Source organism: Helianthus annuus, chromosome 12 (assembly GCF_002127325.2).
Source record: "Helianthus annuus cultivar XRQ/B chromosome 12, HanXRQr2.0-SUNRISE, whole genome shotgun sequence".
Lineage (NCBI taxonomy): Eukaryota > Viridiplantae > Streptophyta > Magnoliopsida > Asterales > Asteraceae > Helianthus > Helianthus annuus.
In genome coordinates, this window is record NC_035444.2 from 40269565 (window position 1) to 40285941 (window position 16377).

At 36.6% G+C, this 16377-nt stretch overlaps 2 protein-coding genes across 2 annotated transcripts; both read right to left on the reverse strand.

Annotated features, from left to right (window-relative positions):
* Positions 1-6623: 6623 nt before the first annotated feature.
* On the reverse strand, positions 6624-7322 carry LOC110869082 (probable calcium-binding protein CML31). The gene has a single exon (XM_022118379.2). It carries the CDS (start codon positions 7256-7258, stop codon positions 6767-6769), a length of 492 nt encoding a protein of 163 aa, XP_021974071.1. The 5' UTR covers positions 7259-7322; the 3' UTR covers positions 6624-6766.
* A 2399-nt stretch (positions 7323-9721) lies between these two features.
* On the reverse strand, positions 9722-12566 carry LOC110869083 (uncharacterized protein At1g76660). Its single transcript, XM_022118380.2, has 3 exons — positions 12192-12566; positions 10516-11569; positions 9722-10100 (listed from the first exon to the last, which is right to left on the reverse strand). Exons 1-3 carry the CDS (start codon positions 12249-12251, stop codon positions 9928-9930), a joined length of 1287 nt encoding a protein of 428 aa, XP_021974072.1. The 5' UTR covers positions 12252-12566; the 3' UTR covers positions 9722-9927.
* Positions 12567-16377: the final 3811 nt, after the last annotated feature.

Here is a 16377-nt window from a genome sequence, read left to right on the forward strand (position 1 = left end):
GAAAATTCAATGCCTTTACAGGTTTGAGTGTTTGACGATTGCCGTATTGGAGGTGCAGGTCAACGGATCATTTATCTCCAAACTAGTATGGTCCGGTTAAGATAAGATGGCCAATGACAGCTAGGGTGTGTAATAACTGAACCGTTAATCGAAACCAAACTGAAAGTCGATAAAACTGAATCGAAATTAACCGAAACCGAATTAACCGAAAGTCGGTTAACAGATAATTTTTTTTTACCATCGGTTAACCGAAATTAACCAAACCGAAATCATTTATTTTTATTTATATATTTCTAGTTTTTGTACCTCTATTTCATGTTTTATACTTTCATTTCATTTAATAAAACCTCTATTACATTTATTTATACATTCATTTCATTTATTTAAACATCAATTCATGCATTTATACCTCCATTTCATTTATTTATACATCCATTTCATGTATTTCTACAACTATTTCATGTATTTTGTACCTCCATTACATTTATTTCTAAGCAAAAAAAAATAGCCCTTGTTTGAATTGGTTATTAACCGAACCGAACCGAAAACCGACAAATTAACCAAATTAACCGAACCGATTAACCGATGACTTCGGTTACGGTTACGGATAATGCTAATAACCGAACCGAACCGTACCCCCCCCCCTCTAGTAATAGGGCAGTTCAATCTGAGAAATGCGATAACCTAATACAAAAATGTCGTCGCTTAAAGAATCTTTTTGAGTCCATAGACACGATAGGTTTTTTTTTTTTCTAAAGGAGTTAAGTTTCAAAAGTTATTTACGAAAATTGCTAGTTTTAAAAGTATTTACTTAAATGATGTATTTTCTATAAAATGACATTTTGACCCTTTTCATTAAAAACTAAGATTGTCATGTCTAATGAAATAAAGATGCATTCCCACAGCTTGTGGCAAACATATTGGGCATATTGTGCCGGATGACATCCCTAATCGGGGAGAAAACGTGGTTCGCAATTTGGTTGACCGAATGATATGCAAATTGTGTGACATAATGAAATTCAATTTGGTTACTCAAAGAGAGAGTAGTTCCCAAATTTTATTTATTTATTTATTATTTCTTTTAAAAATTGTCCATTTATACACGATACACCATTTTAAATAATTTTGAAACTGTCCATTTTAATCAATAATTATTAAAACTACACTCTTAAAAAAAACTTCCCTAAATACATTAAACAAGTTTTATTTAATTACTAATATTACTATATATAACAAAGAGTAACCTGCAATTTTACCCTCTGGTGTTTAAGCCAATTGACACTCTGACCCCCTCTCTGAAAAATATTGCAATTTGCCCCCCCCCCCCCCAACATTGTTGTTATGTCGCAAGATTACCCCATGTTAACAATCAACGATTGTTTGACTGTTATAGGTGCGGGTATTTTGGTAATCTTACCCCATATTATTATTATTATTATTATTATTATTATTATTATTATTATTATTATTATTATTATTATTATTATTATTATTATTACAAAAATACGAATCTAGTCCAGGTTACTCCATCATCATGTTGAACTTTTTTCATCACCATCATCATATTCATATGCTTTTTAATGAACCACTAACAACCACCACCACCTTATATTCATATGTTCCATACAAAAGATGTAATCAAGTAGGCTCTCACTTACACCATCTACGACAAGGTTCCATACAGAAGACCGATTCGGTTTCTTCTAATGCTTGCATCTAAAAAATGACCTTGGTAGATCTAATCGGTTACAACTGTTTTGCTTATTTGTATGGAACCAAAACTTCTTGGTAGATCCAATCGCCACTCCCTTTAACCCACTGAAATCAACATTGAAACCCTAGCCACCACTTGAATTGGGGTTGTTGACCGCCGGTGCGGTGACCGGACAACCCTGTACAACAATCGTTGTTGCAAATTAGGCCGGCACTCCAGCTTCTACATCATCTAATAACCCAGATCTGGAATAGGAACCATCTCACTCTGTTTCTCTCTCTAAAAACCCAGTCATTGTCTCTCTCTACAAACTACGACCGCGTAGGGTTTGGAACATGAACAGGTACAGATTTGCCACTGTAGGTGGCTAGGGTTAGAGTTTGGAATAGGAAGGAGGTGGTGGCTGAGTTGATGGTGGCGGTGGTGAGAAAGGGGAAGCAGGTGATGGGTGAGTTGATGGTGGCGGTGGTTAGAAGAGGAGAAGGAAGTGGTGGTGGAGTTGATGGTGGCGGTGGTCAGAAGAGGAGAAGGAGGTGATGGTGTGATGAACTTGAGAGTATGAATCTGGGAATGAAGAATGAACTGATGATGAACTTGATGTAATGGATTTGGTTGATTCTTGATTTTTTATATAATTTTAATAAGATAGGGGCAAAAACGACTTTTCACATGTTATTAACAGTCAAACAAACGTTGATTTGACAGAGTTGGGTGCCAGGGGGTAAGAGTGCAACGTTTCCCATTAGTTGAGGGAGGGGGGCAAATTGCAATATTTTCTAAGGAGGGGGTCAGAATGCCAATTGGCTTAAACCTCACGGGGTAAAATTGCAGTTTACTCTATAACAAATAGAGTAGGATCTTGTGTACAGTAAACCCTGAAATTACAGTTATACCCTTAGTCCAGCCTTGATATTACTCATACTACCCTTGGTCCAAAACTGTAATCACAAATTTTACCATTCTCTGAATCGTACAAACATTTTTTGATTGCCACGGTTGTTTCACCACCACCGTACCGGCACCGCTACAGGGTTCAATATTGGTTTATAGGAGTTTCGCCTGAACTGCCCAGAACTCTAGCCGCCCTTTCCGGAGACGGCGGCTAGGTCTCTGGATCACCACCATCTTCTTCGTCTCCACCTCACAGATCGGGTAGAAGACCATCTTACAGTGGCCGGAATCTTTCGAAAATCGTACCGCCGCCGCTCATCAGTCCAATATGTCACCGCCAATGGGTTTCTCAGCTTTATATTAGGGGTCGGAGGTGAAGCACGCGCTGGAAGGGGCATCGCTGCCGCAGCGCCACAACGACTCCGACAGGGTTGCCGGACCAGATTTCATATCTCTGGCTCTCTCCCTCTCTCTCTCTCTCTCTCTCTTCTTTGTATCCAGAACGCGCTCTCTCTCTCTCTCTCTCTCTCTCTTCTTTGTATCCAGAACGCGCGCGCTCTCTCTCTCTCTCTCTCTCTCTCTCTCTCTATACTCTTTCTATCTCTATGAACGGATTTGTCAAGAATGAAATGGGAAAATGATGGGTTTGTTTGTATGTATACCAGGTTCTGTAATGGTATTCAGCTCAAATGATTTTAAGGGAAAATGATGGATTTGTGTGTATGTATACCAGGTTCTAGGTTCTCTAATGATTTTCACCTCAAATGGTTTTGAAGAAGGGTAAATAAAATGTATAAAGTTTTTATTACAGCAAATTCATTCTTTGGACAATATAACTTTACCTTAGATTTAAATTTCTAGACATAATTCGAGACTTTTTTAATAAATCGGAGCCTTTTTTTAATGAAACGAATTAGCATGTTGTCTCTTTTTCTACATACATTATTTCCTTTTATGTTTGAAAAATAAACAGAATCTAAGTTATTTTAGCTCATGTATATCTATCAAGTAACTACAATATTAGCTCCATTTATTCTAGAGACTCATTGCCAATTTATTTCAGGTTCATCATCATTATATTCAGTAAATCTCGCCAATAGCAAAGCTAAAGTAGTGTCTGAAGAGGGTAGGACGTAGACAGCCTTATCTCTATCCTGTAGGAATAGAGAGGCTGCTTCCAGTGAGACCCCGACTCGTTGGTAGTGGCTGCCAATTTATTTCAGGTTCTCATTCCTATATTTTTTTTGATGTTCAGAAACTAAGTATACGCTAAAAAAAGCATACACCAAAGAAAAAAAAATCATATGTGAGTTAGCCTTGAAACCCAAATTAAAAGCTTAGATGGGAGGGGTACTTACCCTAAGTTTTTATATATGTTTTTATACTTTAATTTTATTACGATCGATCTAATACACGTGTTGATATTCTTTAGGTCGTGTCGTGGCTATTTTTTAGGTTTTTCGCTTTCGCTTTCAATTGTTATTACGATCGATCTAATACACGTGTTGATATTCTGTAGGCGGTGTCGTGACTATTTTTTGGGTTTTTGGCTTTCACTTTCAATTGTTATATCGAATATCAGTACCGTGCTGATGCCATTATGAATCGATTCAATACCAACCAAGTTTTCACGCAACGTGCAGGGAATTTTTACTATATATAACATTTAGAGTATGTTCTTAGGAATAGTACTCAAAATACCCCTATTTTGCAAATTAATTACAAAAATGCTTGGCAACTAACATGGTAAGAAAATTTTCCTCTGGTGCAAATAAGTAAGGGATAGAGCCGTAGACAGGGTCCACCATAGAAAAAAAAAACAAAAAACAAATTGTGCTTTTGGTATTTCTAGATTTTAACCAGCAAAATTTATTTAGTAGTCAACTTTGATCCCTCAAATTTTTTTCGTCTTTTATTTAAAGTTTTCTTTATTTTCCCCTTAAGTTTTAAAGTTGTCACTTTTGCTGTCATTTTCTAAAAACCTTATATTTGTCGTCGTTTGCTATGCCCGCTTTCTCGGGTTTGTCTAAAAACCTTATATTAGCCGTCGTTTGGGTTTTTAGGTTAAGCTTTCTCGGTAAGAATTTGGGTTTGTCTATGTTTTACGATAGCTCGCGGTATAAGTTCGCGTTTGTCTTTGCTTATGTTTTACATCACATGGCACTATAAATTCGTATGTTTGTTTTATGATTTTTTTCAATCGTTGTTTGCTTACTATTTAGCACGGTTTTAAGACCAACGCACCCGCAACGCAGGACAGGTTAACCACTAGTTATATAATACAATTTGGATAGCTTCTTGGCTACAATAGCCAAAGAAGTCTCAAATTTCAAAACATTTACAAAAATGCCATGCTTTAATTTACTTTTCATCATATACAAGTTTTCACCATATAACAAGTTCAACGGCTCATATACAAAGGGAAATTGTGAAAACCTTGAAAAGAAGCCTCTAATTTCAATATTTTTACAAAAATGCCACACTTTAATTTTTGGTGTGGGCTATGTCATCTCTATGCTGGTAATATTTCTTAATGAAGTTATCTTGATGTTAAAAAATAAAAAGAAAATTATTATATAAAGTAACTAGAAGGTAGTTTAATACAATTTTTATATACATAACTTATAATTGGGTGGATCTTGGATCTAATTGGCAAAATCATTAGAGCTAAAGTGTTGCTCCCTCTAAGGTTAAAGTTAGAGTCTCACCAAGTGCGGATTCATTTTTCAAACTCTTTATATTGACAAATTCTATTAAAATGTGGTTTCCAAAATTGCTTATTCTAAGATCAATTCGTTTGTGTGTAGTCGATTGTTCATTGTGAATTGGTATATATGTTGTATTAGCATATTAGTTTGATAATAACATGAGAATACCAACTCCTTTTATTACAGACAAAACCCGCCACAAAACGCGAGGTTCGTTACTAGATTGTTACATAAAGTGATAAACCATTTCTATATGCACAAAAGAATCCAAGCGATTTTAACAAATTTATTATTACCCTACATATACATTTACAAGTTAAAAGGAATAGTACCAGCCAGCTTGCCTGTCACTTTCTTATTGGACCAGCCCATTTTTAATTTAATTTTATTCTCAGTTTAAAATTACGCTTTCGTCCTTCGTTTAAAATTACGGTTTTGCCCATAGCTAAAAAATAAAACATATACATTTACAAGTTAAAAGGAATAGTGCCAGGCAGCTTGCCTGGCACTTTCCTATTGGACCAGCCCATTTTTAATTTAATTTTATTCCCAGTTTAAAATTACGCTTTCGTCCTTCGTTTAAAATTACGGTTTTGCCCCTAGCTAAAAAATAAAACTATAATTTTGCCCCTAGCTAAAATTACGTTTTTGCCCCCAGCTCAAAATAAAATTATAATTTTCCCCTTAGCTCAAAATTACGCTTTTGCCCTCGATAAAAAAAACTCATCTTTAATTTTGTTCCCAGTTTAAAATTACGGTTTCGCCCTCCGTTTAAAATTACGGTTTTGCACCCAGTTCAAAATAAAATGTTGTTTTTCCCTCTAGCTAAAAATTACGATTCTGCCCTAAGCTCAAAATTACGTTTTTGCCTCCAGTTCAAAATAAAATTATGTTTTCCCCCTAGCTCAAAATTATTAGCTGCCTGTCACTTCTCTATTGGACCAACTCATTTTTTATTTAATTTTATTCCCTGTTTAAAATTACACTTTCGTCCTTCGTTTAAAATTACGTTTTTGCCACCAGCTAAAAATAAAATTATTATTTTGCCCTAGCTCAAAATACGCTTTTGCCCTCGGTTCAAAAACTCTTTTTTAATTTTGTTTCCAGTTTAAAATTACGGTTTCGCCCTCCGTTTAAAATTACGTTTTTGCCCCCAGTTAAAGATAAAATGTTGTTTTTTCCTCTAGCTCAAAATTACGATTCTGCACTCAGCTCAAAATTACGTTTTTCCCACAGTTAAAAATAAAATTATGTTTTCCCCCTAGCTCAAAATTATGCTTTTGCTCTCAGTTTAAAATCATGATTTCACCTCTTGTTCAAAATATAATTTCGATTTTGCCCTCTGTACAGACATACATGTTATGAGAGAGAAATATTTGTCTTATTGCCTCACAACACGGGCGGGGGAAAAACTAGTTACATACAAATAAAGAATTTTGAATTCTCAACTGAGTTAACAACCCATCATGACCCTAAACTCATCAAAATCCAACACCCCATCACCATTAACATCAAACCTTCCGATCATCATCTTACACTCATTCACCGTAGTCTCCTGCCCCAACCGCCCCATCATCTTCTTCAAACTCTTTGGTGTAATCACACTCGATTTCATCGAATACATCACAAACGCCTCTCGTAGCTCCTCCTCTTCCCCCTCTTTCATCATCTTCACAAAATCCTCCAACCCCAACACCCCATCTCCGTCTGCATCCGACGAACTCACCGCCATCTCCGCCTCCTCATCCGACAACTGCAACTCGTTTTTCAGCCGGTTCTGCAGTTCCGACGCCGTTATCTTGCCGTCACCGTTCTCGTCGAAGTGGTTGAACACGTGGTAAATGTCTCCGGAACAGTCTGGAGACGGTGGTGATGTGGGTTTTCTCGGTGGGGATAGGAGGTGCCGGAAGAATCTGATTGGAGATGAAGATTGGTATGAATTCATAGTGAAAGTTTAAGTGGACGCAAAGTGTTTGATGAAATGCTTGTGTGAAGCTAATGAGTATACTTTGAGCGGGTGATTTTTGTTTATATAGAAAGATTCCCGTGGCGGTTTTGTGTGTGCCGCCCACACTCATTTACGCGTATCTTTTTTAAAATATGGCGTGATTAATGCCTATCTTTTTCTTTCTTTTGATATTTTTTATTTTTATATTTATTCAAAGATTGTGTCTGTTATTGTTTTGTTTGTATGTTTGTGGTTATGTGTACGTAATTGAATAATAATAATATCCTTTTGTTTAAGCTGAATCATGGTGTAAGGATCATTAGAGTCGGTAAATTCGGTTATATGTTGAATTTGATGTATTGTTTTTTTTATATATATAAATGGTCGGTTCCAATATTCTTTTTTTAGTAGACGAAGGTAGCTCGGTTAGAGCATTAACATCCATCTCACTATATTTTTACTCTAAATTACACTAAAAAAACAATATATTTTCTTTTCTTTTTAATTAAAGAATATTTTTATACATTTTTCATTACCTTTTTCTCTCATCCACTCACAGCCACTTTCAAAATATATTAAAAAATTATAGGGGGTGAATAGTGTCCCCCTAAATATACAATGAACAATAACATTTTCTCTCATACACTCACAATCACTTTTTATACTTTTTATATTTTAAAAACACCACACAAAGAATTTGATGCCATGGATGTGAATGCTCTTAAATGTCATTTGTCAATGGAAGCCAATAAGTTATTTCAAGCTTTTAATCAAGTAAGAAATATAAGAGTATACGGGGTGCATGCGGGGAACCAGTTTGCCACGAGGGGAGTCCACCGTCGACCCTGGTTTTGCCGCGCGGAGAGGGTGAATGCGGGGAGAACTTGACGCATGCGATGAAGGTGTGGGAGAGGGGATAAAGGTGAGGTCCATTAGTATTCAATCAATCATGCCTTTTATTTTTATTTTTTTAAATGGTTTGAAGGAAACCACCCCTTGTGTTTTTAGACAAAAGTGGTGTATGAGAAGAGAATTGACATGACACATCATGATTGGGTGGGTGAAAATTTTCCCCCATCTCATGAGAGGTGCATCCCTTTTCACCCTAAGGGTAAAGAGTGTTATGGCAGCGAAACCATGTTTGCCAAGCATACTGAAGCCTCACCCTGCTTCTCATTTTTCGTTCGTTGTTTTCCTCTATCAAGACATGGCCCATGGGTATGCTGAACAACACCCTTAGGGTGAACCGGGGGGGGGGGGGGGGGGGGGTGACCCCTTTTACCGCGCGGCAACACCGCCACTGACCCTCCCCACCCCGTGCGGGGATGTTAATTACTGTCACTACTCACAACATAGGGGAAAAAGAGAGAGACTTGGAGAATGGTGGACCTACTCTTTTCAACCAATCACAATTTTTTTTGTTTTTTATATTTAAGAATCCAAAAGAGAGGTGACCACCCCTCTATGTTTTAGTGCAAAAGAGGACTTAGAGAAGTGAATTGACAAGACAAGATGTGATTGGATGGATGAAGAGTTTACGTCTCGTCGAGAGATGACCACAACTTTCACCCTTATTTCAACATTTTTCGACGCCTTAAGGGGTGGAACAAGGTTCTGCGCAGTATAGTTGTTCAACCTCATTGCCACATCACCCATGCCGCACTACATTCACTCCCCTAGGACTGGCATAACAAGTCTCATATTTTTTCTAACAAATTTTTAGATATAGTATGTTATTTATATAGAAAAAAATATACAAAGTTTAACTTAATGATGGTTTATTTCGGTTATTTATATCAATTAGTTTCGTTTTTTCAGCTCAGTTTTTCGATTATAATTTGATTATTCTTTTTTTGTACTCCTCCCCAATGTAGCTCAACATAAGCATATTCAATGATCAATAGGTTTGTATAATATATGACAAGGGGAAGGTTCATTTGAGAAAAAAAATTTATTGAGAAGAAAAAGAATAAAAGGGTATAATTGTAAAACATTAAATAGTTTTTTTCTCATCTCATTTATTATTATGTTTGACTAATTAATTAGTCATTAAGACTATAATCCTCCACAGTAAATATTTTTGCCTACACACATCAAAAGTTATCCTACACATTTCGAAATTTATCCTACACATATTGAAATTTATCCTACACAACTCGTAATTTATCCTACACGCCTCGTATTTATCCTACACTATAAATGAAATTTTATTTTTATTTTTTGTGAAAAATATATATCTTAAAAATAAGTTACAAATTTAGTATAGTTAATTATTAAAGATAAAACTACCAATTAATGATGTATGTAAGTTTACTAACATACCCTTATAGTTACATTAAGTACAAATATTAAATGAAGTCTAATGAAGCATTTCTATTGGTTGAAATTTCTTCTTTTTTCTTCTTACAAAGAATTTCTTCTTATTTGAAACAAACTCAGCATTTACCACACGAAATAATATTAAACTCAATATCCTATTTTTTTCACACAACCATCTCATTTGTATTACCAAATGGACATTCACCAGATACATAATAGTTACACCATAAAAGAAACAACATAATAGACAAGACAGCACAAGCATTAGGATCCAAACTGGAGGAAAGAAATATAGCACATTAATACATACAAGAAACAACTATGCAATTCAATTCTCCTCTCTAATTTCATGGCCATTTTCTGCTCTCTCTTAAGCTTCTCCCTCTTCTGTAATCGATTTCTGCATCCGAATTTGATTGCCCCATACCCATATGATACTTCACGTTCATTCTTGAACCACCCATCTTCGAGAATATGTCTTCATCGTCCGTCAAACAATGGTCAACAGGCTCTCTCACATCTAAAATCACACCAACATGAAAACATATTATCAGACAAAGGTTCATATAGAAGATTCCCGAAAGTCGAAAGATATATGTGCCTTTATAGGGTGCTAAACGAGTGACGTTCGTGGATTGATAGGAACATGGCCCATTTAATCCGTTTTTAACTATTTTTTAGCATTTTAACACTCTAAATATATAACTAAAATTACAAAGGTTTATAAAACAATTATGTTTAAATCATGACATAAACACAATTTTAAAAAAATAAATAAAAGGTTTATAGGTCAATCGGCAAAACCTTCAGGTTGCCCCGAAACTGACAAAATCTCGTTTAGACTAAACCCAAACCCGTGAATTTCATGATAGATTCATGTTGTTTCATAAATTCACACCCCTACATAAGAATAATCATAATAAGATATAATTCACCTTTTACAGCATGACATGAAGTCGGGTCACTCTTGCTAGAGTGAATTGCCTCCGCTCGACAACTTTGCGGGCTTGGCGCTTCATTTGGGAGTACAGTTTTGATCTCGGGCAGCTTATTGAGCCCAGCGGGTATCATGGAAAACGAGTCATCCGCAACATCAGAAATCTCAACATAATGAGGCGTGGAAACAATTTCATCAGCACTAAACCCAAACGAAGCTCTATACGCTTCTAGTTCTTCAATGTCTTGTTTGCAAACTTTACTCTGCCTGCTTTGAACCCCATTTCCAGCATTGGAATACCCATCTGATTCCTTCGACACACTCAACCTCCCACCAGTTTGAGGAAACGAAGATTGATCGTAATAAAACTGCGCAAATGTTTCCGGGCAGAAGAAATTAGCGTCTTGAGGTAACTTGGAGTCTGACCCTTTTTCTTGCGAATAATTCCATTGCGGGCTGAAATCCCGTTCAGGGAAAGATGATGACAGACCATCATTTGATGCGCGTGATATCGGTGATCTAAGCGTACTCGCCGGACTTCCGGGGTATAAAGAATACGTTGCTTGAAGATCGTTTGTTTTATGATCATTTTTAAGTTTTAAAGTAGACGAAAGGAACTGTGCATACGGGACATCAGGGGACGAGGGTGTGGTCAGGTGGGCTAGCTCGGGTGGTGGTGTGAGTGGAGCCGTTGACGGCTCGGTGGTGAAGGTTGAGAACACGGGTGGTGATACGAGTTGGGTCTCGTGAGCGTATGGGCCGGTAGCAAACATTGATGGGCCTCCGGGTGAGCTTGCAGATAAGAAACAATTTGGTGATTGGGCTGTAGATTGAAGAGCCGATTGTGAAAACGATGCGGGTGAAGACGGTGGAGCTAATAACGACGGATGAACCGCGTTACTTGGGTTTGTCAGCCCGACAGCTTGAGGCCCGTTTTGCTGGTTCGCTGTCGCAACAGTCTCAGGCATACGAGACGCAGGCACAACCCGTTTTCCGCCCTTTTGTAACCCGAAACATGATAACCCACTTAAACAACCACCCCATCTTTTCCTCTGCAGCACAAGATCAAACAAAAAACAGATTACTTTTCACAATATGAACTTATTAGCAACATCACCCTCCAACAATTAAGTAAATAAATATAATAAGAGCTTCCATTTCTATATACAGATCAAATAATTCATGACGTTTGATAGGGGTGTAAACGAGCCAAGCTGCTCAAGATCAGCTGGCTAAAAGCTTAAATCGAGCCGAGCTTTACCGAGCTCGAGCCTAAGCTTCACTTATCGAGCTTGAGCCAGGTTGCGAGTCTAAACTCTAAACAAGCCTATTATTTATATATATATTTTTTTTATATATTTACATTAAATCTAATTTTATATATAAAACTATGATAAAAACAACTAAAATTAATATATTATAATATAATTTATATGTTATACATTATAAAACAAGTCAAATAACAGATCTATAATAATAATATGTTAACACATGAAATAAAGTAAAAACAAACACAATGTAGATCTGAAAGTGATCATCAACCGAGGAATACTTTCTTTATTTAACCAACAAAAGTAAAACAATACAAACAGATCTGAACAAAACAAAACCAAGATAAGGAAGAATGATGACGTAAGATCTATCTATCTATGTAGATAGAGTTGGTAAAATTACCCGCGAAGAAGGTGGTTGATGTTGTGGATGAAGCAGTAATCTATGCTGCTCAGACGCCATTTTCAGCCAAAAATCAATCAATCCAGCTAAATAAATACAAATATGCCATTGGGATGTTTACAAATTACATACATACAGCTTTCAATCGAACTTGATAAGTGATCCGTACAAGTACGTGTGTGAGTGTGAGTGTATGCAGTTAGTTAGACGATAAGAATTAAGAAATGTTTTGGTGAAGAGAGAAAGAAATGGGGGTGAGTTAATGGAAGGGAGCCAATGAAGGGGAGGCCATTGTTGAAGTTGTGTGCTTGCTTGCTTTATGATGCAGAGAAAAAGAGAAAGAGAAAGAGAAAAGGAAAAGGAAAGAAGAGGGAGGGTTTGTTTGTTTTTATTTGGCCTTAAAAGAAGATCAGAAGAACGTTCAGACTACGCGCGTGCCCAATTGTATATACTCTCTTTTTAGTAAGGGTGTCTTTGGTCAATGCTTACTTCTTCAAGGGTTGTTTATGTGCATTACATGTATTTTCATCATTTAATCCTTTTCTTTATTCATTATTAGTTATATCGTATTGGCTATACGTTGTGCTTTAAAATAATAATGTCTCGTCAGATTACTATCATGCATCATGTAGATAATGAACTTTAGCTAATTGGGAATTTAACTATTATGTTATGTTTTAACTATAACTTTTAAAGAAAATATGATTGGTTGATTTTGAGGTGGACTCTATGGAGAAACCCTTCTTGAGGCGTTAATTGGGTTGGCGCCCTCTCTTACTACCATGACGTGGTATTTAGGGGCACTAAAGGGTGATATGGAGGATGGTGTGACACTATAACATGCAGTCAAAGCTATTCTTATAATTTGAAGTTTGAGCTAGGGTATCATTCATCAATCTAAGCTCACTCACTACCCACTAACCACCTTTATTCCTCTCCCACTCCCAAGTTCCCCAACTTGATTTTCATCTTTGTCTCAAATACTAGGCTTAGAAGGGATGGTGTACCCCGATTCAATGTTGCAGAAATCAGCCTAGGCGGCCGATTAATCGGCGCCTAGGCGCTAGTCGGTGGGTTACAGCCTAAATTTATGCTAGTCGGTCAAAAAATCGGTTATGGTCAAAATCGGTCAAAGTCGGTGAAAATTGGTCAAAGTCGGAGAAAAACGGACTTATTGATCTCATGGTTTTTGACCCAATAAACCAAAATTTTAAAGTCTAGCCCATGGTTTAAAGCCCAAAATTTAATTATAACCTATTTTAACATTTAAGTTTAGGTATTTTAACATTTAACCCCCTCTATCTTTCACTAGTTTACATATGGTTCCTAAACTTTTAAATTTGTTAATAAAAAGTATAAAGTTATCTCCTAAACTTGTAAATTTATTAATAAAAAGTATAAAGTTATCTATATATATAAAAAAATTGAAAAATTATACTTAAAAAGTCCAATCCGATTAATCCCGATTAATCCCTAGACGGTACCTCACCGCCCGACTAGCGCCTAGCGCCTTCTACATCATTGCCCCGATTACTTAATCCAACGTAAAAGTACTCGGGGTATCTGAGTGAAGCACCGCTTCCCCTTATGATTTAAAGTTTGAACTATGACGTCATTCCTTATTAATTTTGTTCAAGGAATTCTTTATGAACCGAAATTCACTAGATTTTTTGTTCATTTGGTTATATGAGCGTATACGGATAAGTTTTTTGTTCATGTACATTTAGTTATTATTGATATTATATGTATATATGTTTGCGTTCGTTTATTTATCAAACGTATGAATATGAGTAAACATATTTTTCTTTACTGGACGAACATGAACATAATAATGTGTTCATTTAGGTTATTTGGTGTTCTTGTTCGTGTTTGTTTATTTGTTCGATTAAATTTAAACGAACAAACAAAAACAAACCATCGTTTGTGTTCACCTGGTTCTTGTACATGTCTAAATTTAAATGTTTGTTTTTGGTTTTGGTCAACGTTTCTTAATCATTATCAGGTCAGTTATTATCTTAAATGTTATCGAGTCTGATATCATTTTTATTGGTGACCATTTTATTTTGCTTTTAATTTTAAATCTTTGTTTACTTTAAGTTTTAGTTAGCCCATACATTTGTAATTTTGAATGCTAACTAGCCCTTTGATTATAGAGTAAATTACAAGTTTTGTCCTTTATGTATGTCCCAAATTGCAGGCGTTGTCCTTTGTCTTTAAAATTGATGAGTTTTGTCCTTAATGTTTGCAAATCTTGCATGTTACGTCCTTTAGGCCAAACCTAGTTAGATTTTTTGATTAAATATGGTCATGTGCTTTGCACATGAGGGTATTCTTGTCACATTTTACTTTTCTCAGGGTCTATTATGTAAATAACTAATATACATGGACTATTTTTTAGAAAACTAAAACTTCATCCCTTTATCTTCTCCTTCTCTCTCTAATTTGAAACTTCATCTCTCTCTCTAACACCTACAGAAACTCCCTATTTCTCTCTTCTCCCTATCGAAAATCTGGTGGTAGGTGAGGTTGGTTATAGCGACTAAACGATCCTTCGCTGCATCCACCTATCGTAAACAACCTGCAACTGAACGCCGCCGCCGTGAACCACAGTCGTCGTTGACACTCGTCGTGATATGTCGCCGCTTCCAACTCATCTCGTCAGGCAAGTTCTTCAATCAAGCAATTAGTCGATTCATCTTTGTGAACAAATCAACTTCTCGATTCATCTTTCTCTGCAGGACCTTTGGTGAACTGCATTATAGTTTCTTAGATTTTCATAGAGTAGCTAAGTTATGGTCCCGATGATACGGATTGTGACTTTTCAAGGTTGTTAGTTTAAGTCTCTTTAATTTTCTCTGGAAAACGGGCGCACATCGAATGATTTTTGGAGAAATGCAGACTTTGACTTTTATGTAAACAAAGAGGAGTGGAATAGAGTGGGAGAACCGGGTGAAATTTAGTACAATTAGGGTTTTTTTTTATGGTTGGGTTTAATGATGTTGAGTAGTTGAATTAGGGTTTTTTTGCTGGGGTTTTTTCTCTCTGCGATCTTTTATGTAACAAGGTCGGAAGACGAAGGACGGCGGTAGAGAGGGGAGAGAGAGAGAGTGGGGGCGGTGGCAGATGATGATGTTGACAGTGACGGTGGTAGGTGGGGACGGTGGTGGCTGGTGGCACTGGCGGTGGTTGGGTAAGAGAGAGTGGAGTAAGTGGTGATGGTGGGTCAGGCGATGGTGGAGATGGTGGAGATGGTGGGTGGCCGGCGGCAGGTGAGGGTGGGAGCTGGTGGTGGTCGGCGGCGGGTGAGGGTGGAAGGTGGTGGCGGCAGGTGATTGGCTATGTTTTATTTGATTTCTAAAAATCATTTATAAATTAGATAAATTAGGATGTGAAAAGACAATGTTACCCTCATGTGCCTTGCACATGACCAGATTTAACCAAAAAAGTTAACTGGGTTTGCCCTAAAGGACATAACGTACAAGATTTTGCAACATTAAGGACAAAACTCATCAATTTTAAAGTCAAAGGACAGCGCCTGCAATTTGGGACAAACATAAAGGACAAAACTTGTAATTTACTCTTGATTATATGTATAAATATAATATAATTTAGTTTTTTTAGAGTTCAACACACAAACACAAATGAGTTGTTAATTTTAAGAGTGAACAAATTTCAAACGAACAATAACAAAAGGAGATAAAATCCAAAAATTATGTTAAAGTCGATAAACCAAATGGGAAATTCACATGTTAAATCGATAAACCAAATGGGAAATTCACGTAGTTTAATGTCTCGGGTACGTAAAAAAATTGGAGTTTAATACAAAGTTAAGATTATGGGGTGTGGAGTAGAGTAGTCTTTAAAGGATGATTTGTTATGTAGTCGTCCACGTAAGCGAACGTGAGGATGAGCCTAAAGAGGATGGACCTAGGGTGTGGGGATGAGCCTCAATTAATATATATGTATGTATGTATGTATATGTATGTGAGAGATAAAAAAGAAACCTGGCCCCTCTTCTCCGTATTGCCTTCGACGTTTGCGACGGGGACGTCCCGGAGGGGGGGCGGGGTTCCGGCCCGTCACCACTTCTCGACGCCCCGGGAACGAGCCCCACTTTGATTAGTCTAAGATTTACAAAACTTACACCATGAATTGAGTTATCAGCTTTTTTTTAAGTTTATAAATA